The 26,246-nt window shown below is 41.5% G+C and overlaps 1 protein-coding gene and 1 pseudogene across 1 annotated transcript in view; one reads left to right on the top strand and one right to left on the bottom strand.

Moving 5' to 3' along the window:
• The first annotated feature begins 913 nt into the window (after positions 1-913).
• Positions 914-26,246, top strand: part of LOC133754746 (zinc finger protein 717-like) — a 33,523-nt gene continuing 8,190 nt past the window's right edge. The window contains exon 1 of the mRNA XM_062185179.1: positions 914-1,117. Coding sequence (XP_062041163.1) covers positions 914-1,117 — 204 coding nt within the window. The remainder of the gene's footprint in view (positions 1,118-26,246) is intronic.
• LOC133754805 (helicase POLQ-like) lies at positions 10,815-18,084 on the bottom strand (annotated as a pseudogene).

The following is a 26,246-nucleotide window of genomic DNA, read 5'->3' on the forward strand; positions in this document are numbered from 1 at the left end:
CCTCTCTCTCTCTCTCTCTCTCTCTCTCTGCCTCTCCTTCTGTCTGTGTGTAACTCAGCTTTTCAGATAAATAAATATTTAAAATATGACACTATTATAGAGACAATCAGATACAATCAAATTAAAAACAAGCTGATAAGAGAATTAAGCATTGGGGCTGATGCTGTGGTGTAGCAGGTAAAGCCGCCGCCTGCAGTGCAGACAGCCCATATGGGCACTGCTTCACTTCCAGTGCAGCTCTCTGCCATGGCCTGGGAAAGCAGAAGATGGCTCCTGTGTGGGAGACCTGGAAGAAACTCCTGGTTCCTGGCTTTGGATTGGAGCAACTCCAGCCATTGTGGCCATCTGGGGAGTGCAGCAGGGGATATCTCTGCCTGTCTATAGCTCTACCCTTCAAATAATTAAATAAATAAAATTTTTATTAAAAAAGAATTAAGCACGATTACTGGATACAACAGCAATACATGTCTTCAGGGGTGTTACCACGCACCACCAAGAAACAAATAGAAAACAATTTTAAGGGACAAAATATAGAGTATGAAATGAATGTAAGAGAAACAGGACAAAGAATGATGAATCGAGTAGTCTTCAAGTCGATATTAAAAAATCTTAAATAAACTCCCTGAAAAGATATATAAAGGAAAGACCCAGAATCCAGTAAATATTTGGCAAGTGTAACTCACCTTAAGAAGTCACAGACCCTAGCAGGATCAGAGAAAACGGAGGAAGGAGCTATCTCATCAGGAGGTGACAGCGCCACCTACTGTTGGGAGTATCCGTCCGAAGAATCCAAGTCAGCGGCAGCTGTGCTCTCAAGCCACACCCCCTTAGTTTCCCAAGATGGCACAATCCCCATACAGCGCCCTTCTGACACAGGCGACTCTGATTGGCTGCGTCTTCTCTTTCGTCGCGCATGCTCACTGGCTGTGTGAACGATCCCACCAGCATTGCCAGGGGAGTACTGCGCATGCGTCTTCCTTCTGCGCGCCGCCATTCTCCGCTTCCCAGCGCTGTTTCTGGTGGTGGCTCCAGGTGGCTCCGCTTTGCCTGTGAGCTTCGATCGTTAGGATCATTACCGAGTTCTCAGGACGACCAGACGCCTCACAGCTGGAAAATGGTGAGTGTGGGCCCAGTTCCCTCTGGGCCAGCAGCTGGGCCCTGGGCGTCTCCTCCCATCACTGCAGTCCGTGGCTTTGGCTCAGTTCTCAAGTCCTGCATCTTCCCCAAATGTGTGGCGAGGACAGGAGGGTCCTCAGACTCCAGACTTTGCATATGGCCTTTGTGTGTGTGTTGTGTGGGGGGACTGTGATCTGGGGGTCCTCTGTGCCAGGAGTGTCCTTAGACTCCAGACTTTACACTTGGCCTTTGTGTGTGTATGTGGGGGGGGGGGGGACTGTGAGTGTGTGTGTGGGAGGGAGGCTGTTATCTGGGGGTCTGTGCTAGGAGGGCCCTCAGAGAGACTGCAGACTTTCCATATGGCCTTTGTGTGTGTGTATATGGGGGGGGGGACTGTGAGTGTGTGTGGGGGGGCTGTTATCTGTAGGTCCTCTGTGCCAGGAGTGTCCTTAGATTCCAGACTTTACACTTGGCCTTTGTGTGTGTGTGTGGGGGGGGGGGGCTGTGATCTGGGGTCCTCTGTGCCAGGAGGGTCCTCAGACTCCAGACTTTCCATATGGCCTTTGTGGGGAGGGGGGGGGGCTGTGATCTGGGGGTCCTCTGTGCCAGGGGGGTCCTTAGACTCCAGACTTTCCATATGGCCTTTGTGTGTGTGTGTGTGGGGGCTGTGATCTGGGGTCCTCTGTGCCAGGAAGGTCCTTAGACTCCAGACTTTACACTTGGCCTTTGTGTGTGTATGTGTGTGTGTGGGGGCTGTGAGTGTGTGTGTGTGGGGGGGGGCTGTTATCTGTAGGTCCTCTGTGCCAGGAGTGTCCTTAGACTCCAGACTTTACATTTGGCCTTTGTGTGTGTGTATATGGGGGGGGGAGGGAGGACTGTGAGTGTGTGTGTGGGAGGCTGTTATCTGGGGGTCCTCTGTGCTAGGAGGGCCCTCAGAGAGACTGCAGACTTTCCATATGGCCTTTGTGTGTGTGTATATGGGGGGGGCTGTGAGTGTGTGTGTGGGGGGGCTGTTATCTGTAGGTCCTCTGTGCCAGAGTGTCCTTGGACTCCAGACTTTACACTTGGCCTTTGTGTGTGTGGGGTGGGGGGCTGTGATCTGGGGGTCCTCTGTGCCAGGTGGGTCCTTAGACTCCAGACTTTCCATATGGCCTTTGTGTGTGTGGGGGGGGCTGTGATCTGGGGGCCCTCTGTGCCAGGGGGGTCCGTAGACTCCAGACTTTCCATCTGGCCTTTGTGTGTGTGGTGGGGGGCTGTGATCTGTGGGTCCTCTGTGCCAGGAAGGTCCTTAGACTCCAGACTTTCCATCTGGCCTTTGTGTGTGTGTGGGGGGGCTGTGACCTGGGGGTCCTCTGAGCCACCTTTCTGCCCCGGGGTGACCTGATTCTTCTGAGTTGGAAACAGGGTTTCATGTTGGTAACCAGCCGGTCAGTGCAGTTCTTCCTGGGAACCCGAGTCTCTTTTTCTGTTGATAATAACCCAGTATCATAGACTGGGTAAGTTATTAGAAATAGTATTTGCCTCGTGGTTTTTCTCCAAAGTTCCAAGGCAACCTCTGGTGATGGTCTTGTGACAAAGGCCTGGGGTAGCACAGAGACCACATGGCCAAATAAAGGGCGAGCAGGAGAGGCCAATACAAGGTGTCTAACAGAACAGAGCCTCTGGGAGATGACCCCATTACCCCATTCATCACGTGAATGGATTTGTCTTAGTCACCACTTAGGAGGTCCCACTTCTTAATTTCTAAAATTGGGATTAAATTTTTCCATTAGATTGAGGGGGATAAACCATGTTCATGGGAAGCATTAAGCCTGGCCAAAAAAAAAGTCTCTAAATGTCTAGATCTTCCACGTTGCCAAAAGCCAACTGCCCTCCGAAGTTCATGGTACTACTAAGTATTTAACCTATGTCACATTTCATTCAGCTTCAGGTAAAATGTTATTATTAATATTTTTCCACAAGAAAATTCTGTCACTCTTTAAAAGACTTATTTTGTATCTGAGAACATTACATATAACAGGATAACAGGGAAATAAAGAATGCCTACCTGACACCCCAGTGTAAAAAAAAAAATGTGGTTGAGATGGGCCATCTTGTACTGATTTCCCAGGCACATTAGCAGGGAGCTGGAACAGAAGTGTAGCATCCAGGACTTGAACCAAAGGCCACATGTGATGCTAGCACTGCAGACAGTGCTTAGCCCTCTATGCCACATCCCTTCCCCCCTCCTTTTTTTCTTTTGCCTCAGTTTCATCCATGCATACCACAGTCTGAGGGTGTGATTCTGCCAGTTCATTTAGTGCTTTCACTACATGTGACTTGAATAATATGAAATTAATTTTTTTTACATTGTTGGCAATACCTTTCTTTTTTTTAAATATTTATTTATTTATTTGAAAGTTAGACTTACACAGAGAGAGAAGAGGCAGAGAAAGAGAGAGAACGAGGTCTTCCATCTGATGGTTCATGCCCCAGATGGCTGCAACCCCTGGAGCTGTGCTGATCCCAAGCCAGGAGCTAGGAGCTTCTTCCGAGTCTCCCACATGGGAGCAGGGGCTCAATAACTTGGGCCATCTTCTACTGCTTTCCCAGGCCATAGCAGAGAACTGGACAGGAAGCATAGCAGCTGTGTCTCGAACCGACACTCATTAGGGATGCCAGCACTTTAGGCTAGGCCATTAACCCACTGCGCCACCCTGCCAGCCCCACCTTTCTTTTTCTTTGTTCAAGACTTACTTATTTGAAAGAGTTATAGACAGAAAGGGAGAGACAAAGGGAGAGAAATAGATGTTCCATCTGCTGGTTCATTCCTCAAATGCCTGCAATGGCCAGAGTTGAGTCAGGTCAGAGGCAGGAGTCAGGAGCTTCTTCCCAGTCTCCCATGTGAATGCAGGGGCCCAGGCAGTGTGGCCATCTTCTGCTTCTTTCTCAGGCACATTAGCAGGGCGCTAATCAGAAGTGGAGCAGGCAGGTCTCGAACTGGTGCCCATATGGGATGCTAGTGCTGGTGTTGCAGACAAAATTTTTACCAGCTTTGCCACAATGCTGGCTCTGACGGTATGTCCTGGTTCATGTTTCTCAAGTGCTAGTTTATGGTAAATTATTAAAATAATGGGAAAATATTGTTAGAGATTGTGGTTAAATTCTGATTCTGTAGGAAGTGTTGATAGAGTAGATGGATTAACTGTCTAACTTTTCATGTGTTTACTTATTTGTGACTTGCCAATGCTTGGGGTGACCTTATTTATTTTCTCCATCCACTGTTAATTGATATTTCTGTATGATTGCATATTGCTAACTACTAAAAGCCACTGATTAAGCATGTATACTATTGCATTTATTTATTCTGATTACCAGTGGTGGATGTATTTCTCCTTGGAGTTCTGTACATTTTTTCTTATGTAGTTTGATGCTCTATTTTTTCTTATGTAGTTTGATGTTAGGTACTTTAGTAGATTCATTGTAATGTCTTCTTGGAGGACTGGCTGCTGCTTCACTTGTGATTTTTCTTATTTACACACTAATTAGTCTGAAATGAATAATAAGTTTCCAGATATCATTGTAAAGGTGTTATAGTAGACTGAATACTTATGTTTAATCAATCTATGTCTTCATGTTGACCTTTTAAATACATACTTACCCATTTTATGTTGACAGAATTGAACATACAGCACATAAAATGATGTTTAAAGATATTCTTGCACTGGTAACGAATAAATCTAATCAATTGTCACATCCATTACATCACATACCTGTTTTTAATGATGAGGACACTTAAAATCTGATCTCTTTGTTATTTGCCATAGTAGAATATATTGTGATTAAATATTGCCACCATGTTGTACAACAGACTTCTTTATTTCTCCTATGCCAAAGCAAGTTGTTGTTCTTTGACCAAAATGGCCGCAAATTTCCTCTGTGTGTCTTTATATTTTAATGGTTTTCCAGGAGACAACAAAAAGCTGGGTCTCGATTTTAATTTTCATGTGTCAGTCTCTACCTTTTAAATGATTTATTTAGATAATGCATATTTTAAATACTTTTGATATAGTGTAATTAATATGTAATTGAATGACGGAGAGTCAGAGGCAGAGGGAGAGAAAGGCTATCTCCTTGGTACATTCTCCAAGTAGTCATCATGGCCAGGGCTGCTAAGAACTCCATCTAAGTCTCCTCTATAGGTGATGGGGGCCCAAGGACTTACACCATGTTCCCAGGGAGCTGGATCAGAAGCTGAGCACCAGGGCTCAAACTGGTGTTTAGATATCAGATACTGGTGTCAAAGTTAGTTATCCACAATTCCAGCCTTCTGTTTTTAAATTGTTTTATTCATTTATCTTATTTATAAAGGGCAGACACACAGTGAGAGACAGTGATCTACCATGTTCTTTTTTACTCTTCAGATGCCTGCAAGATCTGGAGATGGCTCTGGCCAGAATGGAGGAACTTAATGTATATTCCAGATTGTGTTAGCAAAGACCTGAGTACTTGAGTCATCTGTTTTCTTCCAGTGTATGCAGTAGTGGAAACCTGGAATTTGGGGTAGAGACAGGACTCAAGTACAAGCAGGCCAATGTGAGAAGAGGGCATTCAAAACGGCCTCCTTACCACTATGTGAAATGCCCAGACCACTCTTATTTTAATTGAGGATTCTGGAGGAATCTGTTTTCTGCCTTCAGTTAAGATACCAAGGAGGGGCTGGTTCTGTGGTGTAGCAGGTAAAGCCCCTGCCTGCAGTGCTGGCATCTCATATGGGCACGGGTTTGAGTCTCCGCTCCTCCACTTCCGATCCCACTCTCTCCAGTGTTGGCAAGTCACAAATAGAGTCATTTACAGTGGCCTGGGAAAGCAGTAGAAGATGGCCCAAGTTGTTAGGCCCCTTCACCCATATGGGAGACCCAGAAGAAGCTCCTGGTTCCTGGCTTTTGATGGGCCCAGGCTGTTTGGGGAGTGATCTAGTGGTTAGAAGACTTCTCTTTCTCTCTCTCTGCCTCTGCCTTTCAAAAAAAAAAAAAAAAAAACATAAAAAAGAGGAATCAAATCCCCAATTGGCTGCAATGGCCAGAGGCGTGCCAATCTGAAGCCAGGAGCCAGGAGTTTATTCCAGATCTCCCATGCTGATACAGGGACCCAAGGACTTGAGCTACCTTCTACTGCTTTCCCAGGCCATAGCAGAGAACTGGATCAGAAGTGGAGCAGCCGGGACTTGAACTGGTGCCCATATGGGGTGCTGGCACTGCAGGTGGTGGGTTTACTCAGTACACCACAGTACTGAGCCAACATGTATTCCTTATATAATATTGGATTTGAACACATACACACAACAGGATTTGAACAAACCAGAGAACTATCTTTTATATACCTTTTTCTTTGTGTTTAGGTCTTACCAGCTGCTCTCTTCCAGTGCTTTTTTTCCCTTTCTTCCAGCTCTTTTTACAGAACATCATATTGTGAACTCCAGGCACCATACTGTGTTATGAAACTCTGGAACTTCTTACTTCTATCTCACTTTGTTTTGGTAATTGCTATTCAAATTCCTTCTACCCAGAGTGCTCACTCTTCCCAGTCTCTAGTAATCATAATTCTGTTTTTTTATTTATTTGAAAGGCAGAATTGTAGAGAGAGAAATAAAGAGAGAGGGAAAGAGAGATCTTCCATCTGCTGGTTCACTCCCCAAAAGGCTATAAAGGCCAAGACTGGGCCATATTGAAGTCAGGATCCAGGAGCTTCATCTGGTCTCCTACATAGGTGCAGGGTCCCAAATATTTTGGCCTTTTTCCACTGCCTTCCCAAGCCATTAGCAGGGAGCTGGATCAAATGTGGAATAGCCAGAGGGCTGGTGCTGTGGCGTACTGGGTAAAGCTTTTGCCTGCAGTGCCAGCATCCCATATGGGCACCTGTTTGAGTCCTGCTGCTCCTCTTCTGATCCAGCTCTCTGCTGATGGCCTGGGAAAGCAGTGGAAGATTGCCCAAGTCCTTGGGCCTCTGCATCCACATGGGAGACCCAAAAGAAGATCCTAACTTCAGATTGACCCAGCTCCTACCATTGTGGACATTCTGGAAGTAAACCAGTGGATGGAAGACACCTCTCTTTCTTTCTCTCTCTGTGTGTGTATGTGTGTGTGTCTCCCTCTGCCTTTCAAATAAATAAGTAAATCTTTTTTTAAAAAAGTAAAGTGGAATATCCGGGATTTGAATTAATGTTCATGTGGGATGCTGGTGCTACAGGAACAGCTTAACTCAAGGTGCATATAGTATCAACTACATTATCCTGTATTTTGATCCATTATTGTTTAATGTAGAGAACATTTTTTTTTCTGTATCTGGCATATTTCCATTGACTTAATGATCTCCAGTTCCATTCATTTTGCAGTAAACAATATTTCACAATATTTCATTCTTTTATGGCTGAATTATCTTGGCTATTGTCAGCAGTGTTTAGTCAACATGGTAGTGCAGGTAGTTCTTTGATATGCTGATTTCATTTCCTTTTTACCCTGGAATAGAGTAGCTATATATTACGGTAGATTGATTTTTAGTTTTTTTTTTTTTCTTTTATGAAGGACCATACTGTTTTCCATAATTCCTGTACTAATTTCCATTCCCATTAACAATATATTTAACAATATTTTATTTTTTGTTTATTGTTAAAATAACAATATTTTAAAAATCTGCATTATTACTAGCCCCCTCCCCCTCTTTTTTTTTTCTTTTTGGAGTAAGATGATATTCCTGTGTGTGTGTGTGTGTGTGTTTTAAGATTTTATTTATTTATTTGAGAGATGGAGTTTTAGACAGAGAGAGGGAGAAACAGAGAGGAAGGTATTCCATCCAGTGGTTCACTCCCCAAATGGCCACAATGGCTGGGGCTGGGCTGATCTGAGGCCAGGAACCAGGAGTTTCTTCCAGGTCTCCCACATGGGTACAGGGGCCCAAGGACTTAGGCCATCTTCCACTGCTTTCCCAAGCCATAGTAGAGAGCTGGATTGGAAGAGCAGCAGCCGGGACTAGAACCCATGCCCATCTGAGATGCTGGCACTGCAGATGGAGGCTTAGCTCACTACACCATGGCATTAACCCTCCCCCCTCAGTATATTTTGGTAGGCATTTCCTTTATGACCATTGATACTGAGCATTTTTCAACATACTTATTGACCATTTATTTGTGTTTCTTCTGAGAAACATCTATTCAAGCTCTTTCCTAACTCTTAACTGTATTTGGATGTTCTTAACTCTCCATATATTTCTCCCAGCAGGTTGTGGTGCAGACTATCCTAAAGTATATACTCAGGCAAATAATTTCATTCTACATGTGTACTTTAAGCTACTCAAAGTAGTCTTAATTTGAATATTTTTTTAAAGATTTATTTGTTTATTTGGAAGGCAGAGTTACAGAGAGGCAGAGAGAGAGATATCTTCATCCTAGTCCCTTACCCAAATAGCTGCAATGGCCAGAGCTGAGCTGATCCAAATGCAGGAGCCAGGAGCTTCCTCTGGGTCCCCTACATGGGTGTAGGGGCCCAAGGACTTCGACCACCCTCCTCTGCTTTCCCAGGCACATTATCAGTGAGCTTGATTGGAAATGGAGCATCGAGAACTTGAACTGGTGCCCATATGGGATGCCGGCACTACAGGCAGTTGCTTTAATCCCTGAGCCACAGAGCTGGCTCCTTAATTCAGTTATTAAATGTATCAATACTGTTAAGTATAGTATAAGCTGAAGAGTATTCTCTAGACTTTGCCTTACTGAATCTTTGCCATATTTTGAACTGTGATATTTGAGAAGTAGAAAGATTCCAGCATTGATAGAAACCTGGAATCAAGAGCTATACCTGGAAATCAAATCAAGGCACTCTGTATTATGATTAGGTTATCTTGACTGACATCATAAGCAAAAGGCTAAATTCCTGTCTCTGATTTAAACTGCTTTTCTCAACTGCTGTACATGATCTCCTGAAAATTGTTTTCTCTTTTTCATGATACCATTGATGGTTTCTTTTTCTCTTTGAATTCTTCTATTTCTCATCACTCATGCAAGTATCCCATGTGATCTCTAATTCATAAATTTCTGTAATTCTCCTTAACGAATCTGACCCTTTGTACTCTGAAAATCCTGTTTCCCTCCATCATGGGCCTCTTTCACAGCCTTCAGACTATAGTCTGTACTTCTTGTTGGATGTTTCTTTGTAGTTATGCAGTTTGCAACTCAAGATCAACAAATCTAAAATTAAAACTATATCAGGCCAGTGCCACAGCTCTCTAGGCCAATCCTCCGCCTGCAGTGCTGGTACTCCGGGTTCTAGTCCTGGTTACGTCTCTTCCAGTCCAGCTCTCTGCTGTGGTCCAGGAGTGCAGTGGAGGATGGCCCAAGTGCTTGGGCCCTGCACCCATGTGGGAGACCAAGAGGAAGCACCTGGCTCCTGGCTTTGGATTGGCACAGCACACCAGCTACAGTGGCCATTTGGGGAGTGAACCAATGGAAGGAAGACCTTTCTCTCTGTCTCTCTCTCACTGTCTAACTCTGCCTGTCAAAAACAAACAAACACACAAAAACCCAAAAAACTACATCACTCATTTCTCCATTTACTTGTTTAAGGGGTTACTATGAGCAAGCCTTTGCAAAATCACAAAATAGAATATTTTTCCTGGTCTCCTGCAACTTTCTCATGTTTAATTTCATCTGGTGTCAAATGTTGCTACTTTTATTTATGTTTCTGTTTTTCAATCTTTATTTCAATGTTTGTATGCAGTGTGGAAAAGAAGAGGTGCTATTCATTGAATCTTTTTTTTTTTGACAGGCAGAGTTAGTGAGAGAGAGACAAAGAGAAAGGTCTTCCTTTTCCATTGGTTCACCCCCCAAGTGGCCCCTAAGGATGGTGCATTGTGGCCAGGTGCGGCCGGTGCACTGTGTTGATATGAAGCCAGGAGCTAGGTGCTTCCTCCTAGTCTCCCATGTGGGTGCAGGGCCCAAGGACCTGGGCCATCTTCCACTGCCTTCCCGGGTAACAGCAGAGCTGGACTGGAAGAGGAGCAATGGGGACAGAACCGGTGCCCCAACTGGGACTAGAACCTGGGATGCTGGCACCACAGGTGGAGGATTAGCCTAGTGAGCCACAGTGAAGGCCAAAGAGGTGCTATTCATTAAAAACAAAATCATTGAGGCCGCTGCTGAGGCATAGTAGGCTAAGCTTCCACCTGTGCCGCTGGCATCCCATATGAGTGCTGGTTCATGTCCTGGCTGCGCCTTTTCTGATCCAACTCTCTGTTTGTCATTTGGGAAAGTAGTGGAAAATGGACCAAGTGCTTGGGCCCCTACCCCTGTGTGGGAAACCTTGGCAGAAGCTTCTGATTCTGAGCTATGGCCATTGTGTCCATAACTAGTTCACTCCCCAAATGGACACAGTGGCTGGAGCTGGGACGATCCAAACCCAGAAGCCAGGAGCTTCTTCCAGGTCTCCCACATGTATGCAGGGCCCAGGGACCTGGGACATTTTATATTGCTTTCCCAGGCCACAAACAGAGAGCTGGATTGAAAGAGGAACAACTGGAACTACAATTGTTGCTCATATGGAATGCTGACACTGCAGGCAGAGGTTTTACCTGCTATATCATAGCTCTGGTCCCTTAAAATCACATATTTTCTTTTTTTTTTTAAAGATTTATTTTATTTTATTTGAAAGAGTTACAGAGAGAGGTAGAGACAGAAAGAGAAGTCTTCCATCCACTGGTTCACTCTCCAGATGGCTGCAGCAGCCAGAGCTGCACCAATCTGAAGCCAGGAGCTTCTTCTGGGTCTCCTATGTGGGTGCAGGGGCCCAAGGATTTGGGCCATCTTCTACGGCTATCCCAGGCCATAGCAGAGAGCTGGATCAGAAGAGGAGCAGCTGGGACTAGAATCCATGCCCTTATGGGATGCTGGCATTTCAGGCCAGGGCTTTAACCCATTGTGCCACCACAGTGGCCCAAAATCATGCATTTTAAGGTGATAAATTGGATGCTTCCAGAAGCAAATTCACATTACTTGACAACAATGAACACCATTCATCTTTTTAATCTCCCTCAGGTGAAACTGACTGCATCAAACATTAAATCCCTGTTCCCTTAAACCAGACCCTGAGAGTCACTGTTGTACTCTGTAAATTTGCCTTTTCTGGCAATGCGATGTAAGTGGAATTACAAAATATTTGTTCTCTTTTTACTGGCTATGTCATGGAGCATTTAGTCCTCAAGGTTAAACTCTGTTGTAACATTTGTCAAATATTTTAGCAAAGCCCACTGATATTCGGATATATGTTGATATGATTTGAATATCATTTGTTTGGGATAATTCCCAATTTGAGTTATTAAGAACATAGGAATTCAATTTGACGATGGTATTTAAAGGTGGAGCATTTGAGACGTGATTAGGATTGGATGAGATCTTCAGGGTCAATCAGAATTAATTGGCTACTGAGGACAGAGACCAATGAGGCACTAGCATGTCCACTGTCTCTATGTGATGCCTAGTGCTGCTTCTGAACTTTGTCAGTCAGAACCCCACAATCATATAAAGCCCATCAGCATCATTTTCCATATTGATCCCATCATTTTACATTTACACCAAGAATGCATTAGAGTTTAGTTTCTCCAACCTTGCCTACATTTATTTAAATGGCTATTGCAGTGGATATAAAGTAGTATTTAATTGTGATTGTCATTTCCATTTATCTAATTACAAGTAGTGTTCAGAATTTTCTTATGTGCTCATTAGCCATTTGTGTATCTTCCTTGTAGAAATGTCTGTTTAAATTTTTGTACATTTTGAAATCTGTTTTTATTGCTTTTGAGTTGTAGTGTTTTTTTATGTACCATGTATTCTCAACACTAATCACATATGCATACAATTTACAATTATCTCTCCAATCAAATGGGTGTCTTTTTTATCCTTTTGAGTCTTTTGATATTCAGTAAATTTTAATTTTATATAATTCCTTTTGATATTTCCTTTTGTTGTCTATGCAATATAAAAGTTATAACAGATAAGCCACTGATAAGACAGTGTTGAAGTTTTTACCCAGCGTTTACTTTTTTTTTTATTTTATTTTTTACTTATTTGACAGGTAGAGTTAGGCAGTGAGAGAGACAGAGACAGAGAGAAAGGTCTTCCTTCCACTGGTTCACCCCCCAAATGGTCACCATGGCCGGCGCTGCGCCGATCCGAAGCCAGGAGTCAGGTGCCTCCTCCTGGTCTCCCATGCAGGTGCTGGGGCCCAAGCACCCGGGCCATCCTCCACTGCCTTCCCAGGCCACAGCAAAGAACTGGACTGGAAGAGGAGCAGCTGGGACTAGAACCCAGTGCCCATATGAGGGTGCTGCAAGGCAGAGGATTAGCCAAGTTAGCCACAGCTCCGGCCCCAGCCACCCAGTGTTTACTTGTAACAATTTAAATTGATAATCGTAGCTTTATATCATGACATAAACTCTGAGGTGATTGTTATTTGAAGTTAAAAATCAAAATAAATTAAACTGTTCAGTTAGAGTACTATTCTTTACCCATAATAACTTTCTCAGTGTTCCAAATAGGCTAACTTCTGTTAGCTAAGCAGATTGCTAAGGCCAGCCCACATTGAATGTGCATTAGGTTCTACCTCAAAGGTAGGAATAGAGAAGACATTTTGGACACCACAAATCTACAACTAATTTCATTGCTTGGTACAATATGCTAAATGTATTTTCTAATTTCCTTTGTGATTTCTCCTTTCACTCATAGATTATTTAGAAGTCTGTTATTTCTTTTTTTCAAATTTATTTAATAAATTTTTTTTCAAATTTATTTAATAAATATAAATTTCCAAAGTGCGACTTTTGGATTATAGTGGGTTTTCACCCTGTAACCTCCCTCCCACCCACAACCATCCTATCTCCCACTCCCTCTCCCATCCCATTCTTCATCAAGATTCATTTTCAATTATCTTTATATACAGAAGATCAACTTAGTATATACTAAGGAAATATTTCAACAGTTTGCACCCATACAGAAACAAAAAGTATAAAGTACTGTTTGAATAGTAGTTTTACCATTAGTTTGCTTAGTATAACACATTAAGGACAGAGATCCTTCAGGGGGAGTGGGTGCACAGAGACTCCCATTGTTGATTTAACAATTGACACTCTTATTTATGACATCAGTAATCACCCGAGGCTCTTATCATGAGCTGCCAAGGCTATGGAAGCCTCTTGAGTTCACCAACTCTAATTTTATTTAGACAAGGCCATATTCAAAGTGGAAGTTCTCTCCTTAAATATTGGGATCCTACTGGATTTCTTTTTTTCTGTTTCAATTGCAAATTTTATTTTTTGGCATAAAAGCTGATTTTTATTCCTAAAAGCATTGAAGCCATGTGAATGCCAAAAGTAAATAAAATATACCCATAATGTTAAAAAAAAAGAGCTAGGAAACTGATTTATCTGCCAGTTGTTGCAATATCAAAATAGTTCCATCTGAATGAGACTTAAAAGTTTAATGTATTGTGTTTTGGTGATTCCCAAATATGTACGTACTTAATATCTAAATATTAAAAATACTTCAGATGGGTACCACCCATTAGTTATCAATTTTCATGTTTATGTCACATTAACCATATTCACATTTTATCCAACTCATATTTTTTAAGTACAAAATGATATGAAGAATCTCACTTATCTTCACAGATCAAAGGATAAACTATGTTATCTTAGTTCTCAACACTAATAGGAAAAATTATGCATGTAATTCTGTAATAAAAAGACAAAGCTAACAGTGTAAGGTTGTGAGTTTTTAGTTTAGTGGTCCAAAGACTTGTAGGCCCACAAGAATCTCCTGGGAGTTGGTAAAACACAGATTGGACTGGTGCTGTAGTATAGTGTGCTAAGCCTCTGCCAGCAGCAATGGCATCTCATATGGGCACCATCCATGTTTTGGCTGCTCCTCTTTCAATCTAGCCTCTGCTATGGCCAGGGAAAGCAGTAGAAGATGGCTCAGTTTCTTGGGCCCCTGCCACATGTGGGAGACCTGGAGGAAGCTCCTAGCTCCTGCCTTCAAATCTGCATAGTTCTGGCCATTGGTGCCAGTTGAAGGGTGAACCAGTGGATGGAAGACCTTTCTCTCTTTCTCTTCCTCTATGCCTGTAACTTTACCTCTCAAATTAAAAAAAAAAATAAAGAAGAAAAACAGATAGCCAGATCCCACAAGGGAGTTCCAAGTGACAGGATTGCACAGGGCCTAACAATGCATTGCAGCAAGTTTCCATGAGAGGCCAGTGATGCAGTCCAGGAGCCACAACTTGAGAATTACTGCTTTAGCTTTCTGAAAAGTAGCACAAATATTTCTGCTTTAAATTGTTCATATTATTAAGCCATCTCACAAGTGAAAAAGGAACTGGAAAGCTATTATTTACTAAAGTCTTTACTTAGAAATACCAATGTAATTATTGGCAGTTATTACCAACATCTAATTTGGCATGTCCTTGACAAAGAATGTAACTTGCAAGACAATTACCCTATTTCATGATGAATAAGGCTGAGCGTGCCAAAGCTAAGTGACAGGACCATAATTCACTAGGAGGTTTACAGTCTCCAGCAATTGAGAACAAACCAGAATGTGCCTAGCACAGTGTCAGCTACATACAAAAAAGATGAATTAGACAGAGGCCTGTACTCAGATGTTCATTCTGGCAGGAAATGCAGCTTAAACAAAAAATAAGGCACAAAAGAAAAGCAGATGGAAGAAAGTTCACATCTACTTCAAGGTCAATGAACACCATTAGTGATTAAACTGTGAACCTCACTATTCATAATTTATTAGATTCTTTTTTGACTTCTGATTCCAGTAGTCTTACTTCTTAAACCTGATGGTCTTTTCTGAGATAAGAACCCATATTTGCAAAGTTCATAAAATTCTGAAAGGAGTTCTAGAAATACTTATAAAATGACAAGTTGATGGGCTGATCTTCCAGTCCATCTTGTTTATCTAAGACACATACTTGAATGTGGGCATTTGTGGTTAAGAAATCTGTGTCCTCCTGAGGTTGACACCTGTCTCTGGCTCTCAACTCCAGCTTCCTGTAAGCATTAGGGACAGCCCAAGCAATTCGGCCTGTTATCTACATAAGAGATTTGCATTCAGTTCTTGGCACCCAGCTGCAGCTAGTTCACTTTTTTGTGGACCTCTGGGAAGTGACTCAGTGGATACAAGACTTCTCTTTCTGAAATAAATCAAAAAGAAATGTATTTGAAATGGGAGGGTACTTCAGAAAGTTCATAAAAAATGGAATTAAAAGGCAAATTTAGTTTGATGCACAAACTTTGAAGTCCATACCTGTTTTTAGTAATATGCATTGTCCAAACTTTCTGAAGTGCCCTCTTATAAACAAGGACCTATTTTTTTTGAAAAACATAATATTCTTATTACTACTACCTCTCCTCACTTAAATATTTCCAATTTTAGTATATGTGTTGCCACAGTAAATACTGCACTGAAACCTTAACTACAGTTGTCTTTAAGGGTATTTAGTTGGGGTGTCGGCATTATGTGGCATAGCAGGTAAAACCTCTGCCTACAGTGCTAATAGCCCATATGAGCATCAGTTTGAGTCTTGGCTGTTCCCTTTCTATTGCAGCTCTCTGATAATGTGACTGGGAAAGCAATGGAATATTGCTGAAGTCCTTGGGCCCCTGAACCCATGTTGGAGACCCAGATGAAGCTCCTGGCTTCTGAATTCAGCCTGGCCTGGTACTGTCACAGCCATTTGGGGAGCTAACCATCAAATGGAAGATTCATTCTTTCTCTCTGTCTCTCTCTCTCTTTTTCCCCACACTCCGCCCTTGTAACTCTGCCTTTCAAATAAAAATAAAATTAAATCTTAAAAAATAATATTTAGTTTGTTTTTAACTTGAAAGGTAGAGACTGAAACATCTTGTATCCAGTGGCTCATTCCCCAAATGTCCACAATAGTCTAGGCTAGGCCAGGTTAAAATCAGAAATAAGGAGCCCAATTCAGATCTACCACATAGGTATTAAGTACGCAAGTACTTGGGCCACCACTTGCTCCTTCCCATGTTGTACATTAGTAGGAAATGAAACTGGAAGTGGAGCTGGTACTTGGACCCAGGCACTGAAATATATGATGTGGGTGTCTCAAGTGGTATCTTTTTTATTTTAAAGATTTTATTTATTTGAAAGAGTTACAGAAAGAGGTAGAGACAGAGTGAGGATCCCATCCACTGGTTCATTCCCCAAATGGCCATAACCACCAGGGCTAAGCCAGGTCAAAGCCAGGCACCAGAAGCCTCTTCTAGGTCTCCCATGTGGGTACAGGGGTGCAAGCACTTGTGCCACCCTCCACTGCTTTCCCAGGCACATCAGCAGGGAACTGGATTGGAAGTGGAGAGCCCAGACTTGAACCACACCCATATGGAATTCTGGCACTGCAAGCTGGAGATTTAACCCACTATATTATACTACAGCACTGGCCCCATCAAGTGGAATCTTAAGTGTGTCACTCACCCCAAATATGTTTATTTTAATATATGGTATTCCTAACTTCACTCAAGACATGAGTATTCAAAGGATTTTCAACAACTTTTTGATAGAGAAGACAGAGACAGTCACAGAAGCACCAGTTTTCAAAAGTGTGGAAGAGCTAAATAATCAGAAAACAGCAGGAGCGGAGGATCAAGAAGTTGAGAAAGGAGTTTCAAGAATGATGCAGTCAATAGCATCAGGTATCTAATTGAGGAATCTGACCAAAAAAATGCAATAAAAAAAAAACTCATTTAGGTGCCCTGGTCATTAAATCCTAAGAGCACAGAACCCATAACTGGATTAAGCTGGAGAATTATTTGAGATGACGAATGAGAGACAGCAAGGATAACTGGTTTGAGAAGTGTGACTGTTGAAGGGAGTCACAGGGAGGGTTTTAGTACTAGCAGAATATTTATGGAAGGCTGAGAGACAATTGCTCTTTTGATTGTTTTCAAGAAATATGACCTTAAAAGCCTTTATTTCTACTGATGTGTACTAATACTATGATAGCAATCAGAAATCTTGTTTTCATTCCAGAAAAAAGTACTACCATATAGCTTTTCAATTCCTTTGAACTGAACATAAAGGTCTCACTTTGCTGAGTAATGAATAGAAAGGACCAAGGTATCTTATGATGATTCAGTTGTTTTCTTAGCAACATTAATTTCTTCAGATAGGAGAGTCTCTTTCAGCTGTTATTCCTAGAAAATACTGGTATTTGGGCCTTGACATTTCCAGTCATGGCACATTTTAGATGATCTTTAATACTTTTTCTCCTATTCTTATCTGGATTTGTTCTGACTTTAGGAGAGAACTAATCATTTTGCTGGGGTTGCTTCTATGTGATTAAGGGACAATTCTTCATTTCCAGTCTTGAGACAGGTTACATTCCAATCCCTTTCTTTAGGTCACTGACCCCCGAAATCATTTGAAGAGTTCTGCAAATTATCAAAGTATAAAACCTGTGAGGAAGGCATATGTGACAAAAAACCAGTTCCATTTTCAACAGGGATATCTTTAGGTCTATTCTGGTTCTTTGTGTGCTCATCAGTTTTTAATTCAGTAAAGTTACCCACAGTGGGGGTGCTGAGTTTGTTTTCATTACTTTCTTAACAAAGATCACCAGTGGCAAAGTCTGTAATGTGTTTCCTATGTTCAGGAAGTTCCATATATTTTTGTTCCAGGTCATCAACATGACGTAAAAAGTTTTCAGTAAAGCTGTCATAATCACCAAACATGTCTTCACTGTCATTATGCTCAATCAGTTGCATAACCCACAGTTTTCCACCTCTGGTGCTGTGCCACCATCTCCTCCTCCCCCTTATTATCACCTGCCTTGAGCTCCACAGCTAGGTGGCAAAAATTATTGGAGCATTTCTATTTCAGACAGACACCTGCCTGTGGATGTGGGAACCACCTTTATCCATGACATGGGTTGAGAGATTTGCCACTTTGTCATCCCTTATGACCCAGCCGCCATGCTCAAGAGGACAATGGAGGTGGGGTGGAGGTAGTTACAGGGGCACACTGTGCCGGAATCTCCAGCCAACATTGCTAAAACACCTCAAGTTAATGCCCGGGTACATCAGACAGGGCACCAGCATAGGTGCCCAGCCTTTCCTCATCCAATCAGGTCTGGATTTCTTCTTTCTTATCAATTTGTAACTAATTTCATGTGATTAGGTAGAATAATTTGTGATTTTAGTCTTATTTATGGGTCAGTATATGTGCTGTCTTTGTGTGTGTTGCACAGGGTGGTCTAAAAATACTAATTAGGTCAACATTTTGTCACTCACATTTTGATTGATTATTTCATATATTATAAACTGAGTATCAATTATCAGATAATATTTGATTTTTAAAATTTCTTTCTTCTGTGAATTCTGTCTCATGTCCTTTGAGGTTGTTTTTAGGCATACTGACATAATTATGTTATCATCATGAAATCTTATTTATTATGACAAAAAGTCTCTTAATACCTCTGGTCTTCTATTTCTTCTTGATACTTTGCTGCTAAATAAGGCATCCAATTGAGCTTTTTATGATTAATGTTTTTATTGTGTATCCTTTTAAATTTAATTTATTGATTTGGGAGGGAGAGAAGACATACACACTTCCACACAGATATAGGTAGGTAGGTAGGTAGATATAGGTAGGTAGGTAGGTAGATATAGGTAGGTAGGTAGGTAGGTAGATAGATAGTTAGAGATAGGGAGGGAGAGAGAAGTCTTGCTTATGGGTTTACTTCCCAGATAACTGCAATGTATGGGAATATGGCTGGGGCTGGGTTTGCCTCAATCCATGAGCTGGGAGTTCAATCAGCATCTTTACTGTGTGTGGCAAGAACCTAATTCCTTGAGCCATCCCCACAGATTACTAGGTTTTTCGGATGCAGGAAGTAGGAATCAGGAGCTAGAGTGGGCATCAAACCTAAGTACTCCAGTGTGATTCATAGGCATCTTAACTGATACCCTAAATTCTATGTCAAATGTGTACAACCATAAAACATTTTAAATATTTAATTGTAGTGCTCCTATTGATGGTTTCACTCAGTGTCATAGACTAAGGAGTGTACCTCCCCAAATCTGTATTTGGATATGTTAAACTCCATGTGTCTGCATTTGGAAATAGAACCTTCAAATGGATAATTAAGGTTGATTGGGATTCTATAGGTGGGCCTTAATCCCATTCAACTTGGTCTTTGTCGGGGAGAAACCAGTGATGAGAGCATACAAAGAAGAGGCCATATGAGGACATCGTGAGAAGTTGGCTATTCTTAAATGGAAAAGACCTCGGAAAAAAATGAAATCTGCAAGCACCTTGTTTGTTTGTTTTTTTTTTTAATTTAAAGATCTATTTATTTATTTCAAAGTCAGAGTTAAACATAGAGAGAAGGAGAGGCAGAGATAGGTCTTCCATCTGCTGGCTCACTACCCAATTGGCCACAATGGCTGGAGCTGCACTGATCAGGAGCCAGGATCTTCTTCCGGGTCTCTCAAGCAGGTACAGGGTCTCAAGGACTTGGACCATCTTCATCTTCTAACTGCTTTCCCAGGCCATAGCAGATGGATGGGAAGTGGAGCAACCAGAACTCTAACTGGTGCCCATATGGAATGCCCGCAAAGCAGATGGCAACTTTACCCACTAAGCCACAGTGCCAACCCCAGCATCTCGTTCTTAAACCATCATTCTACAGAATCATGAGAAAATAAATTTCTGTTAAGTTGCCCTCTCTACAACATAGTATTATAGCATCTCTGTTAAATGAATACACTACTTTGTTGCATTAATTTACTTTGATGTGTAATACTGATATGCTTTAATTTGTTACTCATGGCTTTAAAAATTACATTGAGAATAATTTATCCCAATATCTTTGGAGAAATATTGTACTGCTTCATATGGAATATAGATTTTTCCATTGAATAATTAAATTTTTTCCAACTTTTGTTTAATATATATAAATTATCAAAGTAAAACTTTTGGATTATAGTGGCTTTTCCCCCCATTACCTCCCTCCCACCTGCAACCATCTCATCTCCCACACCCGTCCCATTCTTCATCACAATTCACTTTCAATTCGCTTTATATACAGAAGATCAACTTAGTATATACTAAGTAAAGATCTTAACATACTGCACCCACACAGACACACAAAGTATAGAGTACTGTTTCAGTAGTAGTTTTACCATTACTTTGCATAGTACAGCACATTAATGACAGAGGTCCTACATGGGGAGCAGGTGCACAGTGACTCCTGTTGTTGATTTAACAATTGACACTCTTATTTATAATGTCAGTAATCACACAAGACTCTTGTCATGAGCTGTCAAGGCTATGGAAGCCTCTTGAGTTCAGAAACTGATCTTATTTAAACAAGGCCATATTCAAAGTGGAAGTTCTCTCCTCCCTTCAGAGAAAGGTAATTCCTTCTTTGATGTGCTCTTTCTGCTGGGATCTCACACACAGAGATCTTTCATTTCGGTCATTTATTGGTTGATTGATTGATTGATTTTGCCACATTGTCTTGGCTTTCCATGCCTGTGAAACTCGCATGAGCTTTTTAGCCAGATCTGAATGCCTTAACAGCTGATTCTGAGGCCAGAGTTCTGTTTAAGGCATGTGCTATTCTATGAGTCTGCTGTCTATACTGCTTTCCATGTAGGATTATTCTCCTTTTTAATTCTATCAATTATTATTTGAAGACACTGGTCTTATTTATGTGATCCCTTTGACAATCCTATCTTTTTGATCAATTATGAACTTAAAGTGATTGCTTTAACAAGTAAGATAGCATTGGTACATGCCACTTTGATGGGATTGAATTGCAATCTCCTGGCACATTTCTAGCTCTACCGTTAGCGGTAGTCCAAGTGAACATGTGCCGAATTGTACATCTCGTCCCTCTCTTATTCCCACTTTTATATTTAACAGGGCTTACTTTTCAGTTAAATTTAAACACCTAAGAATAATTGTGTGTTAATTAAAGAGTTCAACCAATGGTATTAAGTAGGAGAAAAAAGTACTAAAAGGAATAAAATAGTAAGTTGCTCCTTGACAGTCAGGACAAGGGCTGATCAAGACATTGTTTCTCATAGTTTCCATTTTGCTTCAACAGGTTTCCTTTTAGGTGCTCAGTTGTCACCGATCAGGGAGAACATATGATATTTGTCCCTCTGGGACTGGCTTATTTCACTCAGCATGTTTTCCAGATTCCTCCATTTTGTTGCAAATGACCAAATTTTATTAATTTTTTTACTGCTGTATAGTATTCTATAGAGTACATATCTCATAATTTCTTTATCCAGTCTTCTGTTGATGGGCATTTAGGTTGATTCCATGTTTTAGCTATTATGAATTGAGCTGCAATAAACATTGAGGTGCAGACAGCTCTTTTATTTGCCAATTTAATTTCCTTTGGGTAAAATTCAAGGAGTGGAATGGCTGGGTTGTGTGGTAGGGCTATATTCAAGTTTCAGAGGAATCTCCTGACTGTCTTCCAGAGTAGCTTTACCAGTTTGCATTCCCACCAACAGTGGATTAGTGATTTCATTCTTTTTTAAATCTAAGCCAGATTACATACTGTATATGTACCCAATTTCTTAATACAGTCATCAATTGATGGACATCTGGGTTGATTCTATATCTTGGTTTTTGTGAACTAAGTTTCAGTAAACATGGACTATTCATATGCCAATTTCATTTCATTTGGGTAAATTCTCAGGACTAGGATTGCTAGGTCATGTGGTAGATCTATTTTCAATTTTGTATCATTGTTTTTTGAATCTCAGTTCTGCTTTCTTTTTTTTTTTAAGATTTATTTATTTATTTGAAAGGCAGAGAGAGAGAGGTCTTCCATCTGCTAGTTCACTCCCCCAGATGCCTACAATGGCTGGAGATGTGCTGATCCTAAACCAGAAGCCAGGAGCATCTTCTGGGTCCCCAACATGGGTGCAGTGGGCCAAGGATTTGGATCATCTTCCACTGTTTGCCCAGGCCACAGCAGAGAGCTGGATCAGAAAAGGAGCAGCCAGGACTCTTAACTGGTGCCCATATGGGATGCTGGCATTGCAGGCGACAGCTTTTACCCACTACAGCTCAGTGCTGGCCCCGTTTCATAAGTTTTGCATGTTGTATTGTCAGCTTCATTCATTTCCAAGAATTCTTTGGTTTCTCATTTGATTGCTTCTGTGAATCACTGTTCATCATTCAATATTGTGTTATTCAGTCTCCATATATTTGCATATTTTCTAGAGATTCTTACATTCTAAATTTCCAGCTTTATCCCATTGTGGTCAGAAAAGACACATGGTATGATTTCAATAATTTGGGTTTGCTGAGACTTGCTTTACAGCCTAGCATATGGTCTATCCTGGAGAAGGTTCCATATAGTGATGAAAAGAATGTGTATTCTACAACTGTGAAATATTCAGTAGATATCTGTTCAGTCCATTTGGTCCATAGTGTTTTTTTTTTTAACTTCTATTTAATGAATATAAATTTCCAAAGTACAGCTTATGGATTACAATGGCTTCCCCCCCATAACTTCCCTCCCACCCACAACCCTCCCCTTTCCTGCTCTCTCTCCCATTCCATTCACATCAAGATTCATTTTCAATTCTCTTTATATACAGAAGATCAGTTTAGTATATATTAAGTAAAGATTTCAACAGTTTGCCCCCACATAGCAACTCAAAGTGAAAAATACTGTTGGAGTACTAGTTATAGCATTAAATAACAGTGTACAGCACATTAAAGAAAGAGATCCTACATGATATTTTTAAAAAATTGATTAATTTTCTATGCAATTTCCAATTTAACACCAGGTTGGTTTTTTTTTTTTCATTTTCAATTATCTTTATATACAGAAGATCGATTCAGTATATGCTAAGTAAAGATTTCATCAGTTTGCACCCACACAGACACAGAGAGTGTAAAAATACTGTTTTAATACTAGTTATAGCTTCATTTCACATTGGAAAACACATTAAGGACAGATCCCACATGTGACATAAGTACACAGTGACTCCTGTTGTGGATTTAACAATTTGGCACTCTTGTTTATGGCGTCAGTAATCTCCCTAGGCTCTAGTCATGAGTTGCCAAGGCTATGGAAGCCTTTAGGGTTCTCTGGCTTTGATCTTATTCCGATAGGGTCATAGTCAAAGTGGAAGTTCTCTCCTCCCTTCAGAGAAAGGTACCTCCTTTTTGATGGCCCTGTTCTTTCCACTGGGATCTCACTTGCAGAGATCTTTCATTTAGGTCTTCTTTTTTTGCCAGAGTGTCTTGGCTTTCTATGCCTAAAATACTTTCATGGGCTCTTCAGCCAGATCTAAATGCCTTAAGGGATGATTCTGAGGCCAGAGTGCTATTTAGGACATCTGCCATTCTATGAGTCTGCTGTGTATCTTGCTTCCCATGTTGGATCCTTCTCTCCCTTTTTGATTCTATCAGTTAGTATTAGCAGACACTAGTCTTGTTTGTGTGATCCCTTTGACTCTTAGACCTATCAATATGATCAATTGTGAACTGAAATTGATCACTTGGACTAGTGAGATGGCATTGGTACATGCCACTTTGATGGGATTGTATTGGAATCCCCTGGCACGTTTCTAACTCCCATAGTGTTTTTTTTAAAAGATTTATTTTTTTTTTAAAGTCAGAATTACACACAGAAAGAAGAGAGGCAGAGGGAGAGAAGTCTTCCATCTGATGTTTCACTCCCCAATGGGCTGCAATTGCCAGAGCTGCACCGATCTGAAGCCAGGAGCCAGGAGCTTCTGCTGGGTCTCCCACGTGGGTGCAGGGACCAAAGGACTTGGGCCATCTTCCACTGCTATCCCAGGCCACACCCGAGAGCTGGATCAGAAGAGGAGAAGCTGGGACTAGAACCGGCACCCATATGAGATGCCGGCGCTTCAGGCCAGGGCATTAACCTGCTGCACCACTGCGCTGGCCCTGGTCCATAGTGTTGATTAGCTCTCATATTTCTTTGTTGTTTTTCTGTCAAGTTGATCAGTCAATTGATTAAACTAGATGTTGAAGTCCTCCATTATTGGACTCCATGTTTCTCTATGTCAATTAAAATTACTTTAAATAGCCTGGTGCTCTGGCATTGGTGTATATATTGGATGTTTATTATAGTCATGTCTTCCTGTTAAATTGATCCCTTAATTATAGCATAGTACCCTTCTTTGTGTCTTTAAATGAGAGTTACACACAAAGAGAAGGAAAGGTAGAGAGAGAGAGGTTGTCCATCTGCTGGTTCACTCCACAGTTGGCCTCAACAGCTAGAGCTGAGCCATTCTGAAGCCAGGAGCCAGGAGCTTTTTCAAGGTCTCCCACACAGGTGCAAGGGCCCAAGGACTTGGGCCATCTTCTGCTGCTTTTTCAGGCCCATAGCAGAGAGATGGATTGGAAGTGGAACAGCCGAGACTTGAACCAACACCCACATGGGATGCTGGAACTGCAGATGGTGGTTTTACCCACTATGCCACAGCACCAGCCCCTGGTGACATATTCTTTCAATTTCTGTTTGTTATGGAGAGTTCTTTTTTTCACCTTCATTCATAAATGAGAGCTTTGCAGGATATAGTATTCAGGGGTGACAGTCTCTGCATTCTCTCCTAGCCTGTAGAGTTTCTGATGAGAAATCACCTGTGTCTAATTGGATATGTTTCTGAAGGTAATCATGTTTCTCTTGTGTACATTTGATAATTTTTATTAATGCTTTACTGTTGAAAGTTTGACTGCAAAGTATCATGGTGGAAATCTTTTCTGTCATGTGTATTAAGAGTTCTGTGTGCTTCCTGTACTTAAGTGTACCTTTCTTTCTCCAGGTTAGGGGACTTTTCCATAATTACTTCACTGAATACACCTTCCAATCTATTCTCTCTTTCCATACTTTCAGAAAATCCAAAGACCTATATGTTGGGTCATTTGATAGTATCCCATCAAAAAGTTTTTAACTTCCAATTTCATCCTTTTTTTTTTTTTGACAGGCAGAGTGGACAGTGAGAGAGAGAGACAGAGAGAAAGGTCTTCCTTTGCTGTTGGTTCACCCTCCAATGGCCGCCGCGGCTGGCGTGCTGCGGCCAGCGCACCGTGCCGATCCGATGGCAGGAGCCAGGTGCTTCTCCTGGTCTCCCATGGGGTGCAGGGCCCAAGCACTTGGGCCATCCTCCACTGCACTCCCTGGCCACAGCAGAGAGCTGGCCTGGAAGAGGGGCAACCGGGACAGAATCCGGTGCCCCGACTGGGACTAGAACCCGGTGTTCCAGCGCCGCAAGGCGGAGGATTAGCCTAGTGAGCCGCGGCGCCGGCCTTCATCCTTTTTACTTAAATCCATGATATTTCCTAAGATTTACCTTCCCACTCAAATACTTTTTCTTCTGCTTCACAAGTATGTTGTTAAGAATTCCACTGCATTTCTTATTTGACATTAACTTCTTTAGTTATAATATTTTCTTTGGTTTCTCTTCTAAATCTCTGTTTCACAGGTATGTTTTTCTTCCAAGTTATATATGGATTTCTTTAACTCATTGGATTTCACATTTCATCCACTGCATAAAAAAATCAGAAGTGAATTCTATTCCTTTTTAAACAAATCCCCAACCTTTTCCCTTGGATATCTAGTTTCATGCTTTGGAAATCTAGGAATATATAATATTACTGTTGAGAAAAATTCCTGTAAAATTTTTCTGATACAATGATTCCTCTCCCTTTCAAGAATTGTTTTAAAACTTTACAATATTGTTTAGTCTCGATCTTTAAATCCTACCCCATTACTCTGGGTAAAGAAAAACTCCATTCACAAAAGTTATGGTCATGACTGGATGTTTGGGCAGCCTTCTTCTCCATTAAACTTTTCATTTTCATTTGTTTGAGGTGATCCTTCCTCGTCAGGTCCCTGTTCAGGTGCCCCTTGCTGTGAACCATGCAGCAACTCTGCAGGTTGAAGAGGTGATGGTGTGCAATGAAAGGAAAACAAAAGTTTATAGAAAAGTAGGGGCCAGCGGGACTCTCTCCAAGAGAGGAGCAGAAACCTCTCTCTGCCTTGCCCTGTGGCTTTTAGTTTTGCCCTTTTCAT

This window comes from Lepus europaeus, unplaced genomic scaffold (assembly GCF_033115175.1).
Source record: "Lepus europaeus isolate LE1 unplaced genomic scaffold, mLepTim1.pri SCAFFOLD_29, whole genome shotgun sequence".
Taxonomy (NCBI): Eukaryota; Metazoa; Chordata; class Mammalia; order Lagomorpha; family Leporidae; genus Lepus; species Lepus europaeus.